A 24,493-nucleotide genomic window follows, 5' to 3' on the forward strand; every position below is an offset into this window, starting at 1 on the left:
AGAGGTAGGAGGTTTCCTGAATGTCTACAGTTAGCACTGGAGTGAATGAAATCCACATTCTCACTGGTGACAGCATGGCCAATGCTCCTTCTAAGCCATGGCAGCTGCTGAGCCACACAGTGAGGAAGCTCAGCAATGTTCCATCAAAGGTGGGCAACAGACCGACACCCATCAGGTATCATATTCTAATTAATAGGTACAATCCTGGCTGGGTGTCTGATGACGTGCTGCAGCGTCTCTCCACATCAAGAGTGAATGTTAGTGGCCATATGCCTTTCTACACTACTTAGAAGATTAGCTTTGCAGTGATAGGCAAATTGGGCTTGGTGCTGAGACTGACACGGAAGCTCTGATCAAACGGGGCTTCTCCTGCACTTTTGTGTTGTCTTGCAAAACAGATGCAATGCCTTTTCACAAAACACGCGAAATTGACCCGTTAAGCACTAAGACATTATCGTCCCCAACTATAAAGATGCCATACTACCAAATGTCAAAACAAGAATCACAAGCATTGTCAGAAATGTTACTCCAGTAAAGTACTGGTCTAACATTTCAGGAGTAAGTAATGGAGTAACTTTTGCTGTGCCTACATTGGCATGAAAATTCCCAAAATTCACAAGTCTGACCACGAAACATGGATGTGTGACTCAGACCTTAAAAGTGCAGCTGTTTGCTCTGGTTGGTGAGCAGGACAGAAATATGACGGAGTGGAGTGTGTCTGCACCGCTTAGAGGGAACGCTGAATGTGGCCCTATAAATTCACTAATGTATTGGATTCTCAAACACTCCATAGCACACCACAAAAATAGCAGTTTCTAAATTATTTCCTAAATACTGCAAGTACACAATGCTACAAAAGCTAGAGGGGAAAAAAAAAAGTAAAATATTTTAAATGAAGGTTTTTGAACACTCTTGCCCCTTTATGACCATCTCAGAAAACACCACACTTACTCTGTCAGTGGCGTAGACAAGGTCAAACAGTCCTAATATTGTCACTGAGATACCAACGGCAGGCCCATTTACAACAGCAATTAGAGGCTTAGGAAAATCAATAAATTTGCTGACAAAAGCCCTACAAAAGGAGAAATGGAATTTAATAAGAAAAAAATAACTAATTGAAGGATAGAAGAGATTTTAACATCTTCAAATTTACTCTAATAATTGTTGAGACATCTTATATATAATGGATCAGTGGTCAGCACTGCAGCCTTGTAGCACTGGGGGTCATGGGTTCAAATCCCACCAAGGACAACATCTCTAAGGAGTCTTCATGTTCTTCACGTGTTTACATGGGCTTCCTCCCACACCCCAAAGACATACTGATAGGGAATTTAGAACAAAACCAAATTGGTGACCTAGATTGATGGCACTTCCATCAAGTGAATAAAACCTATAAACAAAGGGAAGAATAAAAATTATATTGAAATCTTTATTGAGACAAATACCCACATAAGGTTAAAAAGTGAATATTTTGATACTTGGAACCCCCCCAGGAAGAATCAAAGGCGAACGCGCGTCAGGGACCACTGTTGCATTCTCTGGTTGAGTACTCTAGTCTTATTTACCTAATTCTGCACTTGATCACTACCATCACTATGTGTTTACCTTCAGTAACATTGTGCTGCTAAAAACCTATGTAATATGCTGCTAACTATTCTCACTATGAAATCTTTTATAAGGCACTTGACCTATAGCTGATTACAGCTGATACATTTTTTTGCACTGTTAGCACCTTGAGACGCCTCTGTCTTTTTGTAATTATTTTTGGGCCGTTATCTTCATTATTGCTTACTGTTATTATGCTGCTGACACATATGACATGCTGCAAATTACTCTTACTATAAGATTTTTTACCTATATTTAATTTATTTGCAGCGGACATATCTATTTGCACTATAAGCACTTTGTGATATCTACTTTTTCTCTAATAATTTTATATTTTATATACAATCCTGTTAATTATTCCATAAGATCAATTGGTTAATCATGTAAACATTTAGTATCTTATTATTTATAGACTTCTAGTGCACCCTGTGAATGAAGGAAATTTTGTATTTGTATTCACCCTCCAAAATATTCACTTTTTAACCTTATGTGTGTATATGTCTCAATAAAGATATCAATATAATTTTTATACTTGGAATAAAATTTCCCTTTGTTTATAGGTTTTATTTATTGATAGGGAATTTAGATTGTGAGCCCCAATGGGGACAGTGATGATAATGTCTGTAAAGTGCTGTGGAATTAATGGCGCTATATAAGTGAGTAAAATAAAAAATAGATATAAATGCAATTGACTTTACACTTGAACAAACTTTGGACAAGTTTCTGAATAGGAGATTTTGTGCATTTAAAAGCAGATGTACTCACTCTAATATGACAGCAGAATCCTTTGCCATCTTCTCTTTGCCTTCAGGTGGAATATTGGTAAAATTATTCAAGTCATTACCGCTGCAAAAGTAATCCCCAAACCCTATAACAAAATGAAACAAAAATGGCAGCTAAACTTTAAGGGGATGTCTCATCAAGACAAAAAACACCTATGTTTTCTCTCAGCAACTGGAACCTACCGCAATCAGCTGTTACGCAGCCGTACAGTAAAACAAGAGGTGACTATGTAATTCCTGGCTGTGCAGCTCTCAACGGTTTACATTAGAATTACAGCATTAAGCAGGGGTGGGACAGGCGATGATGAAACACGCCTGGTACATTCAATGCAGGGATGGGACAGCTGATGATGAAACACGCCTGGTACATTCAATGCAGGGATGGGACAGGTGATGATGAAACACGCCTGGTAAATTCAATGCAGGGATGGGACAGGCAATGATGAAACACACCTGGAACGTTCAATGCAGGGGTGGGACAGGCGATGATGAAACACGCTTGGTACATTCAATGCAGGGGTGGGACAGGCGATGATGAAACACGCCTGGTACATTCAATGCAGGGGTGGGACAGGATGATGAAACACGCCTGGTACATTCAATGCAGGGGTGGGACAGGCGATGATGAAACACGCTTGGTACATTCAATGCAGGGGTGGGACAGGCGATGATGAAACACGCCTGGTACATTCAATGCAGGGGTGGGACAGGCGATGATGAAACACGCCTGGTACATTCAATGCAGGGGTGGGATAGGCGATGATGAAACACGCCTGGTACATTCAATGCAGGGATGGGACAGGCGATGATGAAACACGCCTGGAACATTCAATGCAGGGGTGGGACAGGCGATGATGAAACACGCCTGGTACATTCAATGCAGGGGTGGGACAGGCGATGATGAAACACGCCTGGTACATTCAATGCAGGGGTGGGACAGGCGATGATGAAACACGCCTGGTACACTCAATGCAGGGGTGGGACAGGCGATGATGAAACACGCCTGGTACATTCAATGCAGGGGTGGGACAGGCGATGATGAAACACGCCTGGTACATTCAATGCAGGGGTGGGACAGGCGATGATGAAACACGCCTGGTACATTCAATGCAGGGGTGGGACAGGCGATGATGAAACACGCCTGGTACACTCAATGCAGGGGTGGGACAGGCGATGATGAAACACACCTGGTACACTCAATGCAGGGGTGGGACAGGCGATGATGAAACACGCTTGGTACATTCAATGCAGGGGTGGGACAGGCGATGATGAAACACGCCTGGTACATTCAATGCAGGGGTGGGACAGGCGATGATGAAACACGCCTGGTACATTCAATGCAGGGATGGGACAGCTGATGATGAAACACGCCTGGTACATTCAATGCAGGGATGGGACAGGTGATGATGAAACACGCCTGGTAAATTCAATGCAGGGATGGGACAGGCAATGATGAAACACACCTGGAACGTTCAATGCAGGGGTGGGACAGGCGATGATGAAACACGCTTGGTACATTCAATGCAGGGGTGGGACAGGCGATGATGAAACACGCCTGGTACATTCAATGCAGGGGTGGGACAGGCGATGATGAAACACGCCTGGTACATTCAATGCAGGGGTGGGACAGGCGATGATGAAACACGCTTGGTACATTCAATGCAGGGGTGGGACAGGCGATGATGAAACACGCCTGGTACATTCAATGCAGGGGTGGGACAGGCGATGATGAAACACGCCTGGTACATTCAATGCAGGGGTGGGATAGGCGATGATGAAACACGCCTGGTACATTCAATGCAGGGATGGGACAGGCGATGATGAAACACGCCTGGAACATTCAATGCAGGGGTGGGACAGGCGATGATGAAACACGCCTGGTACATTCAATGCAGGGGTGGGACAGGCGATGATGAAACACGCCTGGTACATTCAATGCAGGGGTGGGACAGGCGATGATGAAACACGCCTGGTACACTCAATGCAGGGGTGGGACAGGCGATGATGAAACACGCCTGGTACATTCAATGCAGGGGTGGGACAGGCGATGATGAAACACGCCTGGTACATTCAATGCAGGGGTGGGACAGGCGATGATGAAACACGCCTGGTACATTCAATGCAGGGGTGGGACAGGCGATGATGAAACACGCCTGGTACACTCAATGCAGGGGTGGGACAGGCGATGATGAAACACACCTGGTACACTCAATGCAGGGGTGGGACAGGCGATGATGAAACACGCTTGGTACATTCAATGCAGGGGTGGGACAGGCGATGATGAAACACGCCTGGTACATTCAATGCAGGGGTGGGACAGGCGATGATGAAACACGCCTGGTACATTCAATGCAGGGGTGGGACAGGCGATGATGAAACACGCCTGGTTCATTCAATGCAGGGGTGGGACAGGCGATGATGAAACATGCCTGGTACATTCAATGCAGGGGTGGGACAGGCGATGATGAAACACGCCTGGTACATTCAACATAATTTACACCACTAAATTACACCAGAAATGTGTGCCAGTCCCTAGCAGGAGTAATATTTTTTGGCAAAGGCACACAGCAGTTGTAATATGCACCTGGATTACTAAGAGGCACATGCCTCTTAATGCGCCATGGAGTCTACTCATAAGAAAAGCATAACCTTGTGCCAGATATGTATGTGGCCACTTCTAATGGCGCTCAATAGACCCCACTGATTGATTATTGGAAATCCGCTTCATTTTGCTAGAAATAATGTCGGTGCATGCATTGCCATCTGTGCAGTTACATTTAAAAGAACTCCCAGAAAGAGTGTTATTTCCCAATCCTTTATCCATGTGTATGTAGTGTATTGTGGATGTGTTTAAATACTTGCAATCTCCTTCTTTTACAGTTTGCAATAACATTACAGTCCTCTTCTGAACCATGTGACAGCTATTCAGTTTACCACACTCACACTGCGTCTCCTGTGTGCTTTACCAATGTAACCCAATGAGACTCAGGTGAAGGCGCACAGCACTTCCTCCTCCAGGTCCCAGGAAGGAATCAGGTGCTTGCCATGTGCTAAAAAGGAACCGGAGCTGCTGTGTCATAGGAGTAACAGATCAACTCTGCAGTTCAAGCAGGAGACGGAATTTGCTCTGTAGTGTTGCTAATATAGCAGCCCTAGTTACAGGGAAAATCAGGAATAACAAAAATGTATTTAAAGGAAACCTGTCAGGTCCTCCATGCCCCCAGAACCACCAGCAGTGGCGTTTGCATATGATAACACCCTGTCTAACAGTCCCAACCAGTAAACAGTACACAGGAAAAAATAAAACCGCCAAAATTGCAATTTTTTTTGGTCACCACAAAACCTTGAAAAAAAATGCTGTATGAAGTGATCAAAATGTAATATGCATCAAAAATAGGGATTTTTGTGTGTACTCACCGTAAAATCCTTTTCTCCGAGCCACTCATTGGGGGACACAGGACCATGGGTTATGCTGCTGTCACTAGGAGGCTGACACTAAGCTGAGACAAAAAAAGGTTAGCTCCTCCCCTGCAGTATACACCCTCATACTGGCTTCCAGACACCCAGTTCAGTGCAAAAGCAGTAGGATAATAACAATAATATATCAAGTAACATTAGAATATAACATGTCAAACAAACAGTCAAAGACCAAAAAATGTAACGAGCCGCAAGGCTACCAGGGTGGGTGCTGTGTCCCCCAATGAGTGGCTCGGAGAAAAGGATTTTACGGTGAGTACACACAAAAATCCCTATTTCTCCTTCGCCTCATTGGGGACACAGGACCATGGGACGTCCCAAAGCAGTCCCTGGGAGGGAAACCATACAACCAAAGAACTCCGTGTACCATCTGACTACAAATGCGCAACGGCCGCTTGCAGAATACGCCTGCCAAGGGCCGCGTCCGCAGAGGATTGGATGTGAACATTGTAATGCTTTGTGAAGGTATGCAGGCTGGACCACGTTGCGGCCTTGCAAACCTGCTCCGCCGTTGCCTGGTGCCGGATGGCCCAGGAAGCACTCATCGACCGAGTGGAGTGAACTCTAATCCCCGCCGGGATAGGTTTGCCCTTGACTCGATAGGATTCTTGGATAGCAGAACGAATCCATCTGGCTATCGTGGATTTAGACGCAGCCAAACCCTTTCTGTGACCCTCCGGGAGCACGAAAAGGGCATCCGATTTTCTGAAATGAGCCGTTCTGGAGATGTACCTTCTCAGGGCCCGTACGACGTCGAGAGTATGGAGAGCCTTCTCGACCCTATGCTTGGGCTGCGGGCAAAAGGAAGGGAGGATGATCTCCTCGTTAAGATGAAACGACGAGACCACCTTCGGAAGAAAAGCCGGAGAAGGGCGTAAGACCACTTTGTCCTGATGAAAGGCTAGGAACGGTGCCCGGCAGGACAAGGCGGCGAGCTCTGAAACCCTTCTGATGGACGTCAACGCTACCAGGAAGGCAACCTTCCAAGAGAGGACAGAGAGCGGAACGTCTTGAAGGGGTTCGAACGGGGGTTCCTGAAGAACCCCCAGGACCAAGTTGAGATCCCAGGTTTCTATCGGCATCCTGTAAGGGGGAACTACATGGGAGACTCCCTGGATGAAGGTCTTGACTTGGAGGTTGGCGGCGATCCTGCGCTGAAACAGCACGGATAACGCTGAGACCTGGCCTTTGAGGGAACTGAGTGCCAAACCGGAGTCCAGACCGGACTGAAGGAAATTCAAGATGCAAGGGATAGAAAAAACGAGCGGAGGAAGCCCTCGGAGCCTGCACCATGAAAAGAAGGTTTTCCAGACGCGGTGGTAAATGGAGGCGGAAGACGCCTTACGAGCACTTAACATGGTGGGAATGACCTGCTGAGAGAAACCTGCACGAGTTAGAATCCAGGTTTCAACAGCCACGCCGTTAAACGTAGGGCCCCTGAGCTCTGATGGTAGATCGGTCCCTGGCGAAGTAGGTCTGGGCGGTCTGGTAGCCGCAAGGGAACGTCGGCTACAAGCTGGACGAGTTCCGCGTACCACGCGCGACGAGGCCAGTCTGGGGCGACCAGGATGACCGGAACTCCCTCCGTCTTGATCTTTCGGATCACCTTCGGCAGTAAGGGAAGAGGAGGAAACACGTATGGGAGCTGAAACTGATGCCACGGGGATATCAGCGCGTCCACTCCGATAGCCTGGGGATCCCGAGAACGAGCAATGAAGTTGTGAACCTTGGCGTTCAATCTGGACGCCATCAGATCCACGTCCGGGGTCCCCCAGCGAAGACAGATCTGTCGAAAGACCTCTGGGTGGAGTTCCCACTCCCCCGAGGCAAGGCCCTGGCGGCTCAGGAAGTCCGCCGCCCAGTTCTCAACTCCCGGAATGTGCACCGCAGAGATGATGGAATGGTTGATTTCGGCCCAACGAAGGATGTGAGAGACTTCCTGCATCGCCGCCCTGCTGCGGGTACCCCCCTGGTGGTTGATGTAAGCCACCGCTGTGACGCTGTCCGATTGGACTCGTATAGGGTGACCCGCGAGTAGGGTGTGAAAGTGACTCAGGGCAAGTCTGATAGCCCGAATCTCCAGGATGTTGATGGGGAGTCTGGATTCCCGAATTGTCCAACGGCCCTGGGCAGAGTGATGAAGAAACACCGCCCCCCAGCCGAGGAGGCTGGCGTCGGTAGTTACCACTAACCAGCGGATCGGGAGGAAGGACTTCCCCTGGAGAAGAGATGGACCCAGGGTCCACCATACGAGGGATTGTCTGACCCGCGGAGACAGCGGGCAAGGACGGTCGAGAGATGGGAGACTCCTGTCCCAGTTGTCCAGCAGAGCCTGTTGTAAGGGGCGGAGATGGAGTTGAGCGAAAGGAACCGCTTCGATTGCTGCAACCATCTTTCCCAGGATCTTCATGGCGAGCCGAATGGTTCGCGGGCGAGAATGACGGAGTGTTCGGGCTCCCTGCTGAAGCGCTTGAGCCTTGGACCGAGGAAGCAAGACCAGCCCCCTTGAAGTGTCCAGGATCATTCCCAGAAAGGAGATCCGACGGGCAGGAACGGGAGAGGACTTGTCCAAGTTGATCAGCCAGCCCAGGCGCGAAAGAGAATCCAGGGTAATGTGGACGCTTGACTCGCAGGTTTGGAAAGACGGGCCCTTTATGAGGAGATCGTCTAAGTAAGGTAACACGACGACTCCTCGAGAGTGAAGGATGGCCATGACAGCCGCCATGACCTTGGTGAATACCCTGGGCGCCGTGGCAAGACCGAAGGGTAAGGCCGTGAACTGGAAGTGGTCCTCCAGAACGGCAAAGCGGAGGAACCTTTGATGAGGCGGGAAAATCGGGATGTGAAGATAGGCATCCTTGATGTCTATCGAGGCCAAGAATTCCCCTCGTTCCATCGAAGAGATGACCGATCTGAGTGATTCCATCCTGAAGTGCCGGACTCTTACGCACTTGTTCAGGAGTTTCAGATCCAAAATGGGGCGCACTTTTCCGTCCTTTTTTGGCACGACGAAGAGGTTTGAGTAGAAACCTTTGAACCTCTCGTGTTCCGGGACCGGAACAATGACCCCGCTCTGGCGGAGGGAGTGAATGGCGCAAAGGAGGGCGCGAGACTGAGCTCCCGAGCTGGGGAGACGAGAGGGGAAAAACCGGGTTGGAGGAGGAGGAGGAGGAGAACTCTATTTTGTAGCCAGACGATACCAGGTCCCTGACCCATCCGTCGTGAACGACGGAGAGCCAGGCCTGCTGAAAAAGGAGCAGACGTCCGCCTACTCTGGTGGTATCGACTGGCGCCGTTCCCGAGTCATTGAGACGGGAATCTGGGAGGTCTGGAACCTCTGGTTCTGGGCTGCCTGGGCTTTCCGTGCCAGGAAGGGATCGGTCTGAAAGAGGGGCGAACGTCTCTGTCTGTGCGAGCGGATCGGTCCGATCTGGGAGGACCGGTAGTATTGGACCAGGCTGGACTGGTACGAAAAGACCGAAAACGAAAATAAGGCTGGCGCTGGAAAGCCGCCTTGGGCCTCTGTTGGGGAAGGAACTTGCTCTTTCCTCCCGTGGCGTCGGAAATAAGCTGGTCAAGCTTTTCGCCGAAAAGACGCCCGCTTTGAAAAGGGAGAGAGATCAGAGATTTTTTAGAGGAGGAGTCTGCGCGCCACTCTCTGAGCCAAAGAGCCCTTCTAATAGCGATGGCGTTAGAGGCCGCCGATGCTGCGCAATTCGCCGCATCGAGAGATGCGTACATCACATAATCACTAGCCATGGCTAACTGCTTAGCCAGGTCCGCCATCTCAGACGGGAGGTCCTGTTCATGAATGGATTTCGCTAGAGCATCCGCCCAGGAAACCATTGCCTTGGTCACCCAAGCCGCGGCGAATGAGGGGGACAGGGAAGAGCCTGAGGCCTCATACACTGAGCGAGCTAGAGAGTCCAGCTGGCGTTCAGTGGGACTCTTAATTGAAGCGCCGTCCGGGACTGAGAGAAGTGTTTTAGAGGCCAGGCGCGAGACCGGAGGGTCTACTATAGGGGGATCCGTCCAGTCTTTCACGAGGTCTGTTGAGAAGGGATACTTCGATACCAGATCCTTCTTACCCGAGACGCTTATCTGGACGCTCCCTGTGACGCTTGACTATATCTAGAAAAGCTGGGTGAGAGGCAAAAGTCTTGTGGGAACGCTTGGTTCTGGTAAAAGAAACCGCGTGTTCCGGAGCGGAATAAGGGTCATCATCCACCTTAAGCGCGTGATTGACCGCTACAATGAGGGAGTCAACCGTGGCTCTGAACTCCGGAGCCTCCGGGTCCAATGATACCTCGGACTCATGTTCAGAGTCGTGAACGCTGCGAGCCCCCAAAGAGGGTGAGCGAGAGGTGGAGCTGCCAGAATCTGAGTGGCGAGGTGAACGCTCAGGAGAGGTAGTACGGATCCGTTTTCTGGACGACCGTGCCTCTTTAAATTGAGAACGGCCCCTGCTGGCCGACGATTCCCCTGCTACGGAGGGATCTCCTAGGACCTGTAACGGATTGCCCCGTTTCCCGGGAAGATTTTGAATGGATTTGATGGCGTTGGCTAAAAAATCCACGGACTGCGAAAGTGAAGCGACCCACGGGGGGGGGGCTAGGTACACCGGAGTCGGTGGAGGGCTCCTGGGCACATGGGGCATCGCAGGCAGAACAGAGAGGAGAGCTTTGAGGGCGGGGAAGTGGAGCCTGGCAGGTGGTACACGCAGAAAAAAAGGTCGAATGCACCTTTGCGGATATTTTAGTCTTAGACTGAGACATGGTGTAAACTAATGCCAGGGGCTAGCCTGAGGAAGCGAGGGCGACGCTGCAGGAGAGAGCTGACGGTCTCCTTACCCTGGTCCTGTGTCCCAACGAGGAAGAGGGAGACGGTAAGAAGAACTAGACAGAGCTGCACGAGACGCTGCGGCTGGGAGACCAGGTGCTGCGGCGTGCATATGAGAATCCAAGATGACCGCCGAGACCTGGGGGGAAGATCTCGCAAACAGCGAGAAGCGCCAGGGCCGGTGGGCGGAGCCACGCGATGACGCGAAAAAAAGGGGGCGGAACCTATCGGAAGCGCCGGGTCCCCGGCCGGCTAGGCCGAAGCCGGGGACTAAATTTTGACATCGGCCCGGCGCGCTGCCGCTGAAGGCCGCGTAGCAAGGGGCCCATGAATAAAGAATGTCACTAGAAAAAGGGGAGCCCTCCGGACCGCCGACCACCCCCCCTACCCACGAGACACTTACCCTGATGGAGCAGCGCACCAGGGGCTGAGGTATCTGGGGTGAAAGACAGGGACGGTGCAGGGGTTGGGAAGCCTCCATCCACCAGCCCCAGAAAGGGGGGTGGAGAGGAACCGTCCACCTGAATCAGCCGCATGCAGTGGTGATGCAGGGAATGTTGCACGGACGCCACGAGTATTAGTGCCTCTGTACAGCCGAGGGTGAAACCTGGTGGACAGGGCAGTCCGGCAATAAAAAGGCCTGGCTGCAGAAGAGGGTACTGGAGGAGAACACCAGTGCTCGTCTGGACTAAGTGGGGAGATCGGTGCCCTTTTAGGAAAAAAACCGTCGCCCAAAAAAGGTCAGCTCAGGCAGTGGCTCCCACGTCGCAGGAGAGGATACGGAGAGGTAAAACTCCCGTGCTCGCCTGTTGTTGGTTCGGGGGAGATCGGACCATGAAAGAATCCGTCGCCCCCTTCGTCCGGTTAGAATTAAAAAAGACAGTGTGCCTCCTACGGACACTAAGCTTGAACTGGGTGTCTGGAAGCCAGTATGAGGGTGTATACTGCAGGGGAGGAGCTAACCTTTTTTTGTCTCAGCTTAGTGTCAGCCTCCTAGTGACAGCAGCATAACCCATGGTCCTGTGTCCCCCAATGAGGCGAAGGAGAAATGGTATCCATAAAAATATTCTCACTCTACAAAAAATATACCCTCTCAGAGTTTCACAGCCCCCAAAAATGAAAATGTTACGAGTAGTGTTGAGCGATACCGTCCGATACTTGAAAGTATCGGTATCGGAAAGTATCGGCCGATACCGGCAAAGTATCGGATCCAATCCGATACCGATACCCGATACCAATACAAGTCAATGGGACTCAAGTATCGGACGGTATTCCTGATGGTTCCCAGGGTCTGAAGGAGAGGAAACTCTCCTTCAGGCCCTGGGAACCATATTAATGTGTAAAATAAAGAATTAAAATAAAAAATATTGCTATACTCACCTGTCCGACGCAGCCGGGACCTCAGCGAGGGAACCGGCAGCGTTGTTTGTTTAAAATTCGCGCTTTTACTTGGTTACGTGAAGTCCCGGCTTGTGATTGGTCAGGGCGGCCATGTTGCCGGGACGCGGACCAATCACAGCAAGCCGTGACGAAATTACGTCACGGCTTGCTGTGATTGGTCCGCGTCCCGGCAACATGGCCGCCATTAACCAATCACAAGCCGTGACGTCACGGGAGGCTGGACATGCGCGTATTTTGAAAAGCGCGCGTGTCCAGCCTCCAGTGACGTCCCGGCTTATGATTGGTCACGGCGCCATGTTGCCGGGACGCGGACCAATCACAGCAAGCCGTGACGAAATTACGTCACGGCTTGCTGTGATTGGTCCGCGTCCCGGCAACATGGCCGCCATTAACCAATCACAAGCCGTGACGTCACGGGAGGCTGGACACGCGCGTATTTTAAAAAGCGCGCGTGTCCAGCCTCCAGTGACGTCCCGGCTTGTGATTGGTTAATGGCGGCCATGTTGCCGGGACGCGGACCAATCACAAGCCGTGACGTCACGGGAGGCTGGACACGCGCGTATTTTAAAAAGCGCGCGTGTCCAGCCTCCAGTGACGTCCCGGCTTGTGATTGGTTAATGGCGGCCATTGTTGTGAATTTGGATTCTGGGCTCCCCCGGTGGCTACTGGTGGAATTGAACTGGTGTCTTCATCTTCTCTGTTCACCTGTTCCCATCAAGATGTGGGAGTCGCTATATAACCTTGCTGCTCTGTTAGTTGCTTGCCGGTCAACAATGTTATCAGAAGCCTCTCTGTGCTTGTTCCTGCTCCTAGACAACTACTAGATAAGTTGGACTCTTGTCCATGTTTGTTTTTGCATTTTTGTTCCAGTTCACAGCTGTAGTTTCGTTACTGTGTCTGGAAAGCTCTTGTGAACAGGAATTGCCACTCTGGTGTTATGAGTTAATGCCAGAGTTTTAAAGTAATTTCTGGATGGTGTTTTTGATAGGGTTTTCAGCTGACCATGAAAGTGTCCTTTCTGTCTTCTGCTATGTAGTAAGTGGACCTCAAATTTGCTAAACCTATTTTCATACTACGTTTGTTATTTCATCTCTACTCACCGCCAATACATGTGGGGGGCCTCTGTCTCCTTTCGGGGTATTTCTCTAGAGGTGAGCTAGGACTAATATTTTCCTCTGCTAGCTTTATTTAGTCCTCCGGCTGGTGCTGGGCATCTAGAATCAACGTAGGCATGCTACCCGGCCACTGCTAGTTGTGCGTTAGGTTTAGTTCATGGTCAGCTCAGTTCCCATCTTCCAAGAGCTAGTTCCTATATATGCTTATGCTATGTTCTCTTGCCATTGAGATCATGACAGTTTGACCGGCCCTCAAAGTGTTAATTGTTTGGGCTGAAGCAGGAGAAAAAGAAGTGTTGAAGGGAAATTTTTTTTTTTTTTCCCCTCAGAGTTTTGCTGCCTAGCCCTTAATTGCTGTCTAGCTGCTTCTTACCTCCTCTTAACCCTTGAATGGCTCTGTGTCCACCTGTTTGTAATGGATCTTCAGAGTGTAACTGCAGGTTTGAATAATCTCGCCACGAAGGTACAAAATTTGCAAGATTTTGTTTGTCATGCACCTGTATCTGAGCCGAGAATTCCTTTGCCGGAATTTTTCTCGGGGAATAGATCCGGGTTTCAGAATTTTCGAAATAATTGCAAATTATTTTTGTCCCTGAAATCTCGCTCTGCCGGAGACCCTGCACAGCAGGTCAGGATTGTGATTTCCTTGCTCCGGGGCGACCCTCAAGACTGGGCTTTTTCATTGACACCAGGGGATCCTGCGTTGTTCAATGTGGATGCGTTTTTTCTGGCCTTGGGGTTGCTTTATGACGAACCTCATTTGGAGCTTCAGGCAGAAAAAACTTTGATGTCCCTATCTCAGGGGCAAGATGAAGCGGAAATTTACTGCCAAAGATTCCGTAAATGGTCTGTGCTTACTCAGTGGAATGAGTGCGCCCTGGCGGCGACTTTCAGAGAGGGTCTCTCTGATGCCATTAAGGACGTTATGGTGGGGTTCCCTGTGCCTGCGGGTCTGAATGAGTCCATGACAATGGCTATTCAGATCGATAGGCGTTTACGGGAGCGCAAACCAGTGCACCATCTGGCGGTGTCCACTGAGAAGTCGCCAGAGAGTATGCAGTGTGATAGAATTCTGTCCCGAAGCGAGCGGCAGAATTTTAGACAGAAAAATGGGTTGTGTTTCTATTGTGGTGATTCTACTCATGTTATATCAGCATGCTCTAAGCGCACTAAAAAGCTTGGTAAATCTGTTTCCATTTGCACCTTACCGTCTAAATTTATTCTATCTGTGACCCTGATTTGCTCTTTGTCATCTATTACCACGGACGCCTATGTCGACTCTGGCGCCGCTTTGAGTCTTATGGATTGGTCCTTTGCCAAACGCTGTGGGTATGATTTAGAGCCTTTGGAGACTCCTATTCCTCTGAAGGGGATTGACTCCACCCCATTGGCTAATAATAAACCACAATACTGGACACAAGTAACTATGCGTATTAATCCGGATCACCAGGAGATTATTCGCTTTCTGGTGCTGTATAATCTACATGATGATTTGGTGCTAGGATTGCCTTGGCTGCAATCTCACAATCCAGTCCTCGACTGGAGAGCTATGTCTGTGTTGAGCTGGGGATGTAAGGGGGCTCATGGGGATGTACCTGTGGTTTCCATTTCATCATCCATTCCCTCTGAAATTCCTGAGTTCCTGTCTGACTATCGTGACGTCTTTGAAGAATCCAAGCTTGGTTCGTTACCTCCGCACCGAGAGTGCGATTGTGCCATAGATTTAATCCCGGGTAGTAAATACCCAAAGGGTCGTTTATTTAATCTGTCTGTGCCTGAACATGCTGCTATGCGAGAATATATAAAGGAGTCCTTGGAAAAGGGACATATTCGTCCATCGTCATCTCCCTTAGGAGCCGGTTTTTTCTTTGTGTCAAAAAAAGACGGCTCTTTGAGACCATGTATTGATTATCGGCTTTTGAATAAAATCACTGTTAAATATCAATACCCATTGCCGTTGCTGACTGATTTGTTTGCTCGCATAAAGGGGGCCAAGTGGTTCTCTAAGATTGACCTTCGTGGGGCGTATAATTTGGTGCGAATCAGGCAGGGGGATGAGTGGAAAACCGCATTTAATACGCCCGAGGGCCACTTTGAGTATTTAGTGATGCCTTTTGGTCTTTCTAATGCTCCGTCAGTTTTCCAGTCCTTTATGCATGATATTTTTCGCGATTATTTGGATAAATTTATGATTGTGTATCTGGATGATATTCTGATTTTTTCGGATGACTGGGACTCTCATGTCCAGCAAGTCAGGAGGGTTTTTCAGGTTTTGCGGTCTAATTCTTTGTGTGTGAAGGGTTCTAAGTGTGTTTTTGGGGTACAGAGGATTTCCTTTTTGGGATATATTTTTTCCCCCTCTTCCATTGAAATGGATCCTGTCAAGGTTCAAGCTATTTGTGATTGGACGCAGCCCTCTTCTCTTAAGAGTCTTCAGAAATTTTTGGGCTTTGCTAACTTTTATCGTCGATTTATTGCTGGTTTTTCGGATATTGCTAAGCCATTGACCGATTTGACTAAGAAGGGTGCTGATGTTGCTGATTGGTCCCCTGATGCTGTGGAGGCCTTTCGGGAGCTTAAGCGCCGTTTTTCCTCTGCCCCTGTGTTGCGTCAGCCTGATGTTGCTCTACCTTTTCAGGTTGAGGTCGACGCTTCTGAGATCGGAGCTGGGGCAGTGTTGTCGCAGAAAAGTTCTGACTGCTCCGTGATGAGGCCTTGTGCCTTCTTTTCCCGTAAATTTTCGCCCGCTGAGCGGAATTATGATGTTGGGAATCGGGAGCTTTTGGCCATGAAGTGGGCTTTTGAGGAGTGGCGCCATTGGCTCGAGGGGGCCAGACATCAGGTGGTGGTATTGACTGACCACAAAAATTTGATTTATCTTGAGACCGGCAGGCGCCTGAATCCTAGACAGGCGCGCTGGTCATTATTTTTCTCTCGGTTTAATTTTGTGGTGTCATACCTACCGGGTTCTAAGAATGTTAAGGCGGATGCCCTTTCTAGGAGTTTTGAGCCTGACTCGCCTGGTAACTCTGAGCCCACAGGTATCCTTAAGGATGGAGTGGTATTGTCAGCCGTTTTCTCCAGACCTGCGGCGGGCCTTGCAGGAGTTTCAGGCGGAGAGACCTGATCGTTGCCCACCTGATAAACTGTTTGTTCCTGATGATTGGACCAGTAGAGTCATCTCTGAGGTTCATTCTTCTGCGTTGGCAGGTCATCCTGGCATTTTTGGTACCAGGGATTTGGTGGCAAGGTCCTTCTGGTGGCCTTCCCTGTCACGAGATGTGCGAGGCTTTGTGCAGTCTTGTGACGTTTGTGCTCGGGCCAAGCCTTGTTGTTCTCGGGCTAGTGGATTATTGTTGCCCTTGCCTATTCCTAAGAGGCCTTGGACGCACATCTCGATGGATTTTATTTCAGATCTGCCTGTTTCTCAGAAGATGTCTGTCATCTGGGTGGTGTGTGACCGTTTTTCTAAGATGGTCCATTTGGTTCCTCTGCCCAAGTTACCTTCTTCTTCCGAGTTGGTTCCTCTGTTTTTTCAAAATGTTGTTCGTTTGCATGGTATTCCTGAGAATATCGTTTCTGACAGAGGGACCCAATTCGTGTCTAGATTTTGGCGGGCATTCTGTGCTAGGATGGGCATAGATTTATCTTTTTCGTCCGCTTTCCATCCTCAGACGAATGGCCAGACCGAGCGGATTAATCAGACCCTGGAGACATATCTGAGGTGTTTTGTGTCTGCTGACCAGGATGATTGGGTTGCTTTTTTGCCATTGGCGGAGTTCGCTCTCAATAATCGGGCCAGCTCTGCCACTTTGGTGTCCCCGTTTTTCTGTAATTCGGGGTTTCATCCTCGATTTTCCTCTGGTCAGGTGGAATCTTCGGATTGTCCTGGAGTGGATGCTCTGGTGGAGAGATTGCATCAGATCTGGGGGCAGGTGGTGGACAATTTGAGGTTGTCCCAGGAGAAGACTCAGCTTTTTGCCAACCGCCACCGTCGTGTTGGTCCTCGGCTTTCTGTTGGGGATTTGGTGTGGTTGTCTTCTCGTTTTGTCCCTATGAGGGTCTCTTCTCCTAAGTTTAAGCCTCGGTTTATCGGCCCGTATAAGATATTGGAGATTCTTAACCCTGTTTCCTTCCGTTTGGACCTCCCTGCATCCTTTTCTATTCATAACGTTTTTCATCGGTCATTATTGCGCAGGTATGAGGTACCGGTTGTGCCTTCCGTTGAGCCTCCTGCTCCGGTGTTGGTTGAGGGTGAGTTGGAGTACGTTGTGGAGAAAATCTTGGACTCTCGTGTTTCCAGACGGAGACTCCAGTATCTGGTCAAGTGGAAGGGATACGGCCAGGAGGATAATTCTTGGGTGAATGCATCTGATGTTCATGCCTCCGATCTGGTTCGTGCCTTTCATAGGGCCCATCCTGATCGCCCTGGTGGTTCTGGTGAGGGTTCGGTGCCCCCTCATTGAGGGGGGGGTACTGTTGTGAATTTGGATTCTGGGCTCCCCCGGTGGCTACTGGTGGAATTGAACTGGTGTCTTCATCTTCTCTGTTCACCTGTTCCCATCAAGATGTGGGAGTCGCTATATAACCTTGCTGCTCTGTTAGTTGCTTGCCGGTCAACAATGTTATCAGAAGCCTCTCTGTGCTTGTTCCTGCTCCTAGACAACTACTAGATAAGTTGGACTCTTGTCCATGTTTGTTTTTGCATTTTGTTCCAGTTCACAGCTGTAGTTTCGTTACTGTGTCTGGAAAGCTCTTGTGAACGGGAATTGCCACTCTGGTGTTATGAGTTAATGCCAGAGTTTTAAAGTAATTTCTGGATGGTGTTTTTTGATAGGGTTTTCAGCTGACCATGAAAGTGTCCTTTCTGTCTTCTGCTATGTAGTAAGTGGACCTCAAATTTGCTAAACCTATTTTCATACTACGTTTGTGATTTCATCTCAACTCACCGCCAATACATGTGGGGGGCCTCTGTCTCCTTTCGGGGTATTTCTCTAGAGGTGAGCTAGGACTAATATTTTCCTCTGCTAGCTTTATTTAGTCCTCCGGCTGGGCTGGGCATCTAGAATCAACGTAGGCATGCTACCCGGCCACTGCTAGTTGTGCGTTAGGTTTAGTTCATGGTCAGCTCAGTTCCCATCTTCCAAGAGCTAGTTCCTATATATGCTTATGCTATGTTCTCTTGCCATTGAGATCATGACACCCAGCCCACGTAGTATATTGCACAGCCACGTAGTATATTGCACAGCCCACATAGTATATTGCACAGCCCACGTAGTATATTGAACAAGGATAATGGTGTGCACTCTGGTCAAGGACACGGAGGTGCTGGTAAAACAGACTGTGTGGTCAAGTCAATAGTAGAAGAAAAAATATCGCACACTTGAAACTGGTATGATGCAAAAAGGTATATGCCAGATTTATTCAAGAAAGCAAGTCAACAATTGCCACTGTGATAATTCGTAGATAGAAACCCGACGTTTCGACCCTCCCGGGTCTTATTCATGGGGTTACTAGGAAAGCAAATAAACAGTATAAGTAGCTGTTTGTGACATAACATTATACGTAAAGGTAAACAAATAAGTACAAAAAAAGACAAAAAAATAATATACACCAAAATACAAAATATAATATGTACAATATATACAAGGCAACCAGAGGTGATGAAGGGAATACTGTCAGGAGCAGCGAAAAGTCAGCCTGTAGCGAAGAGGTAATTCTAGTACATCAGTTAACCACTGTTTAGGGGAGATATAATGTTTACCTTAACTCTTTTGATACACAGACATAGGAGTGGCAGTGATAGAAGGCAAGACAACGGTCCTTTTAAGTCATAACCTGTCATTATAACAAAATATCAACATTACACAGTGTATATGTATTCAGACAGCCTAAGTCCTGTATGAGTATGGGGGATGGGAGGGAAGAGGGTGTGTTCCAGACACGTTTGATGATGGAGATTATGCAATAGCCCCAGTAAAATGTGAAGGAATAGTAAAATGGGGTATAGAATCTAATGGGGTGTGTCCTCAGTGGTCTCGAGTCCCCTAGGGCAGCGTATGTGGGATAAGTATGGCTTTGAAGAGAACCCCCAACAGGAGAGACCCCAGATGTATAGAGGAATATGTTATGGATACCTTATAGTAAGTCCAATAATCGCTCCTGTGGTATAGGTAAAGGGGTCCTGTTTAGGGTGAGCCGCAGCATATAAAGAAGTCCTGCAGATAATATGAATTGAATGGATTATATTACCAAACGGCAAATAGAGGGTATAGCCATAGGGAATGCCGCACATGTTTAGAGAAATGTATTTAGGGTACCTTATAATGGGTCCAGTGAATGCTCCTGTGGCATAAATAGAGGGATCCTGCTTAGGGTGGGCCGCAGCATGTGGAGCTGTCCTGCAGGTAACATGAGCACAATGGGTTATATTGCCAGGTGGAAGCAGAGGGTAGAGGGGGGCGGAGGGTCCGTGTACCTGCTCTGTCCTGTGTCCGGAGGTCAGCGGCGCATCCCGCGCCCAGCTGTCCTGGATTGGAGGTGGGGATATGCCTGTATGTCCTCCTAAAATACCGCCATACCGGAAGTACGTACTCCCGGACCGCAAGTGACGTGGTCACAGGGTCCGCGCATGCGCAATTGGAGCGCCCCCACACCGCCGCAGGGCCTAGGGGTACCCGGCACCGGGCCTCTGGGTCTCAGTCCTGGGGTTGTCACGGTGGCTAGACCCGGTCCGTGGCCCTGTGTGTCGGTGAGGGACTTCCGGTAGAATAAGTGGTGGTGTAGCGGTGCAGTTGTGGGGTGCAGGTCGCGGTAAATAACGAGGACACCAGGTTGCAGTCTCTTTACCTCTTTACTGAAGGCTTTGGAGACCTCAGTCCAGAGCACTGTTAACTGGGTTGTCAGAGACCGGCCGGTCCAAAGGCACATCAGAAGTTCCCTTTACAGGTGGGAATCAGTGTCTACCTTCTAGCGCTGGGTGTTGTAGTTCTTCCCTGCTGAGCTCCCGGGATAGCCCTCACAACTGTTTCTGTCTGTCTCTATTTGTTCGTTCTCTTCGTCCTCCAGGTGATATGGTAGGACGCACCCGTATGACGGGGTAGGCCTGGAGTTCTTCCGGGACCCTAGAGTCGCCCCTCTCCCACAGCTGCCTCCGTTGTCTGCTTAGGTGTTAAGTGAGACAGCCAACCTGTAATTAGCTGTCCGGCCGTGGTTTGCAGTGTACTTAAAGTCTCTTACTTGCTCGGCGTTCCGGCCACCGACTGTTTGTGCAGCGCCCCAGAGTCCTGGTCGTTGCAGTACTGTGGCTCCGCCACTATGGGGAGCTATGGTGCGTCCGATGGCACTGAAGGAGTTCATCTGATCAGGTATCACAGACACCAATACATTTCACAGCCGGGCCTCCGGGGGGAGCTAAGGGTGCTATTCATTAGGCCACTCCCCACCATAGTGGGTAAACTGGGGGTCAGGCAGGAAGTTAGATCAGAAGCTGACTGGGTTGGAACCAGGCAACACCTTGTGGCAGAGGGTGTTGTAGGGGAAGATGCAGTAGGGTCTCTGTCAGGGGTGGGATCCTGACAGAGGCTTGGCAACGAGAACGAACGTAACGGGACCGTGCCTGCTCCGGGTAGCGGCGGTGCCCAAGAAAGGATTAGAAGAGAGATAGATTGTGCTGAGTGAGAAACGGGATCACGCAAAGGAGAAATACCAGTAGGAGTCGTGCTGTAAGACCGAAGCAACATCCTACTGAGGCGCACTACCGGTGGCCGGAACGCCGAGGGAGTAGAATAACATTCAGCTTCAAGCAATACTCCAAACAGCGGCAGGACAGTCAGTCTCAGGCGGGCTGTCTAACTCAAATCACCTATGAAGTCTTGGGAGGCAATTGTGGGAGAGGGGCGTCTCTAGGGTCCCGGAAGAACTCCAGGCCTACCCGTCAAACGGGTGCCGTTCCTACCCGAACCTCAGGGAGGGACGGAGGATTAGCAGAACATCATTTAATCGAGTTGTGAGGGAACACCAGAAACAGACACAACAGTTGTGGGGTACTTTCCGTAAGCACAGCAGGGAAGGACTACAACACATAGCGCTAGGGGGAAGGCACAGATTTCCTCCTGTGAAGAGAACTCTGGAAGTGCCATTGGACCGGCCGGACTTGCGCAGTCTGGTGAGCCGTATTCTGGATTGAGGACTCAGAGATCTTCAGTAAAGAGGTAAAGAGACTGCAACCTGGTGTCCTTGTTATTTATCGCGACCTGCACCCCACAACTGCACCGTTACAACACCTCTTATTTCACCGGACGTCCCCCACTGACAGACAGGGCCACGGACCGGGTCTAGCCACCGTGACAACCCCAGGACTGAGACCTAGAGGCCCGGCTCCGGGTACCCCTAGGCCCTGCGGCGGTGTGGGGGCGCTCCAAACTTGGCGTCACGAACAGGATCTACTTAAGCCTGAAGAATCAGGTCATGTGTGCCTTGGAACTGTGATTTGTTGTGCTTGGACTGTACTTTATTGCAAAGACTGTGTGTTGCTCTTTGCTGAGAGAAGTTCCCGCCAAAAGCCGCCGCCATTGCTACGCCGGAGAAGAAGGAGGGCGTGCCATGGGAGGAGACCACCAGAGTGGCGCGAGAAATGGCTACCGCCCCCTGCGCTTCTGGCTGCAAGGTGAGGACCTGCCCTCAAGTGGAGGACGACCCCCTGATTTGCAACGGCGGGAAGCAGGAGATGGAGAAGCTCGGCCCTGGAGAAATGGCGGAGTCCGATGCATGCATTGCCACCGATCAGCAGATCATGATGAAGAACAGCGAGTGCCGGAACGGGGAAGGAGCAGTCCCGGGTTGCCCTCGCTTATCGGAGGCGGACCCGTGCTCCCTGCAGCCGGAGGAGCCGAAGTCCCTGGAACAGATAGCGGAGCCGCGTCCGGGGACCGTATTGGAGGAGCCGCAGTCCGAGCAGCAGCCGACTCCAGCGTTCTTGTCAGCGGACCGGATCGACACCGGTGGAACCACATCAGACGCAGGTACGACAGATACCCCTGCCCCAACGCTCGATCCCGCTCCCACGACCGATCCTCCCCGCAGCAGTAATCCTTCGTTCACCATCGAGCGGGTGGTCCTCGGCCCCAGCGCGATCGGGAAGTTGTTGCCGCCACTACCAACCAGGTGGGGGGAGCCCATAGAGATGGGCCCGGATGGAGTGATGTTCCGGTGGGACACCCCCTGGGTTGAGAAGGATGGGGCTCAATACAGGAACCGGGCCTATCGACTGACGTCTTCGTTGCCAGCTATGACGTGGAAACTCCCTGCTGTGATCGGGATGGCGAACCATTGCGAGAGGGGGATCAGGTGACGTACACCCGTCACTGGAACGAACAGGGGTGGCGTGCCCGGAATGTTCAGCGATGTGAGCCTGAAGGAGTGTCACCTGTGGCCCCGACCATGGTTGATCCAGGTTTGCCCGATCTCGTTACTGTCACCACTGTACACTTTGTAGCGGCTCCCGAACTTGCCAGCAGGGTCAGTCTTCAAATTCAGACACCGGGTGACCTGATGGTCCCTGCGGGGCCTGCCGCTGATATCCGTGCCACAGTAGTTGGGGGCCCGGAGCCAAGGCCACCTGAGTAAGAATAAACCTCGATACCATGAGTATGTATATAGTTACTGTTTACTGTTGCTGCTAAACCCGTCCAGGGTTAATTCCTCATGGATCCCTTTGTTGACCCGGGATCCTTGTTGTTTTGTTTATTTTTTCTAAGTTTTTGCACAAGTCTTAAGAACTGCAGTAATCATGGACCGTGCATGATACAAACTTTTCCTTGTAAATAGTTCGCACCTTATTAAAGGCGCTTCCTACTGGTTTTACTTAAAGAAGGACTCTTTGTGAAGATACCACACTGGAACCTTTGCTGAGTAAGGACTGGTAGCTTGAGAAGAAATGCTACCTCATAGAGACTTGGTCCCTTCTTAAAGGGGATGTTCAATTGTTGCACTTAAACGGTGATATTGCTTTAAGACGGGTAGCAATAATGTTTGATGAAAGAAAGTGATGATAATGTGTACATGAGAAAGTTATATGTATCCAACCAGTTAATTGTGAAGAAATGATGATGATGTTTCTCGGAAGAAAAGGAATGATTGATAATGTTGATAGAAAGTGGGGATAGAAGGTAAACCCTGAGTCCTCCATAGTAAGTTGGTTATTGTAAAGAAAGAGTTAATAATGTGTTACAGAGGACAGAAAGTGAACCCGTAGGGGTTAGGTAGAGAGTCCTCCTAGGAGCCATACGTAGATGGCTCAGTGCTTCTAAAACTGAAAATAATGTTATGATCTGTACTGTGTATAGAAGTTGAAAAGGCAGTAGGCCCTGGCTGAACGGGGCGGTCCTGTAACCGAAAGGAGAGGCAGTAGGTCTGGTGCCGATAGGACAGGCGGTCCTGTAGATTTAAAGAAGGGGAATGAAAAAGTTAACTTACCTTATAATGTGATTATAGGAAGGTCTTTGGTGGATACAGAGTGTATGTCCTTAAAGGCAATGTTAAAGTATTGTTCAGCAATTTTTGCACTTAGTAGAATACCCGGTTGGGTAACAGGAGTTATTTATAGCCTGTAATTTATAATGTTTAATGTTTAACCATGTTTTGTAACGTTCAAGTGTCCTCACCTCCCATAAAGGGAAGCTTGTTCAAGTATACGTATTGTTATTTGCACTCAACAAAAATTGTATGTCTTTTTGCTAAACTTGTATTGTTGTTTTCTTCCCAGTCCCGGAGTACTGTGTTTAACCAGGGGGGAGTGCAGCACCCCAGAGTCCTGGTCGTTGCAGTACTGTGGCTCCGCCACTATGGGGAGCTATGGTGCGTCCGATGGCACTGAAGGAGTTCATCTGATCAGGTATCACAGACACCAATACATTTCACAGCCGGGCCTCCGGGGGGAGCTAAGGGTGCTATTCATTAGGCCACTCCCCACCATAGTGGGTAAACTGGGGGTCAGGCAGGAAGTTAGATCAGAAGCTGACTGGGTTGGAACCAGGCAACACCTTGTGGCAGAGGGTGTTGTAGGGGAAGATGCAGTAGGGTCTCTGTCAGGGGTGGGATCCTGACAGAGGCTTGGCAACGAGAACGAACGTAACGGGACCGTGCCTGCTCCGGGTAGCGGCGGTGCCCAAGAAAGGATTAGAAGAGAGATAGATTGTGCTGAGTGAGAAACGGGATCACGCAAAGGAGAAATACCAGTAGGAGTCGTGCTGTAAGACCGAAGCAACATCCTAC

At 49.7% G+C, this 24,493-nt stretch overlaps 1 protein-coding gene across 1 annotated transcript in view; it reads right to left on the reverse strand.

Moving 5' to 3' along the window:
* Positions 1 to 2,509, reverse strand: part of LOC143782404 (enoyl-CoA delta isomerase 2-like) — a 21,786-nt gene extending 19,277 nt beyond the window's left edge. The window contains exons 1-2 of the mRNA XM_077269806.1: positions 2,371 to 2,509; positions 952 to 1,072 (exon numbers count right to left, since the gene is read on the reverse strand). Of these exons, the coding sequence (XP_077125921.1) occupies positions 952 to 1,072; positions 2,371 to 2,399 (150 nt within the window). The 5' untranslated portion in view covers positions 2,400 to 2,509. The remainder of the gene's footprint in view (positions 1 to 951; positions 1,073 to 2,370) is intronic.
* Positions 2,510 to 24,493: the final 21,984 nt, after the last annotated feature.

This window comes from Ranitomeya variabilis, chromosome 6 (genome assembly GCF_051348905.1).
Source record: "Ranitomeya variabilis isolate aRanVar5 chromosome 6, aRanVar5.hap1, whole genome shotgun sequence".
Lineage (NCBI taxonomy): Eukaryota > Metazoa > Chordata > Amphibia > Anura > Dendrobatidae > Ranitomeya > Ranitomeya variabilis.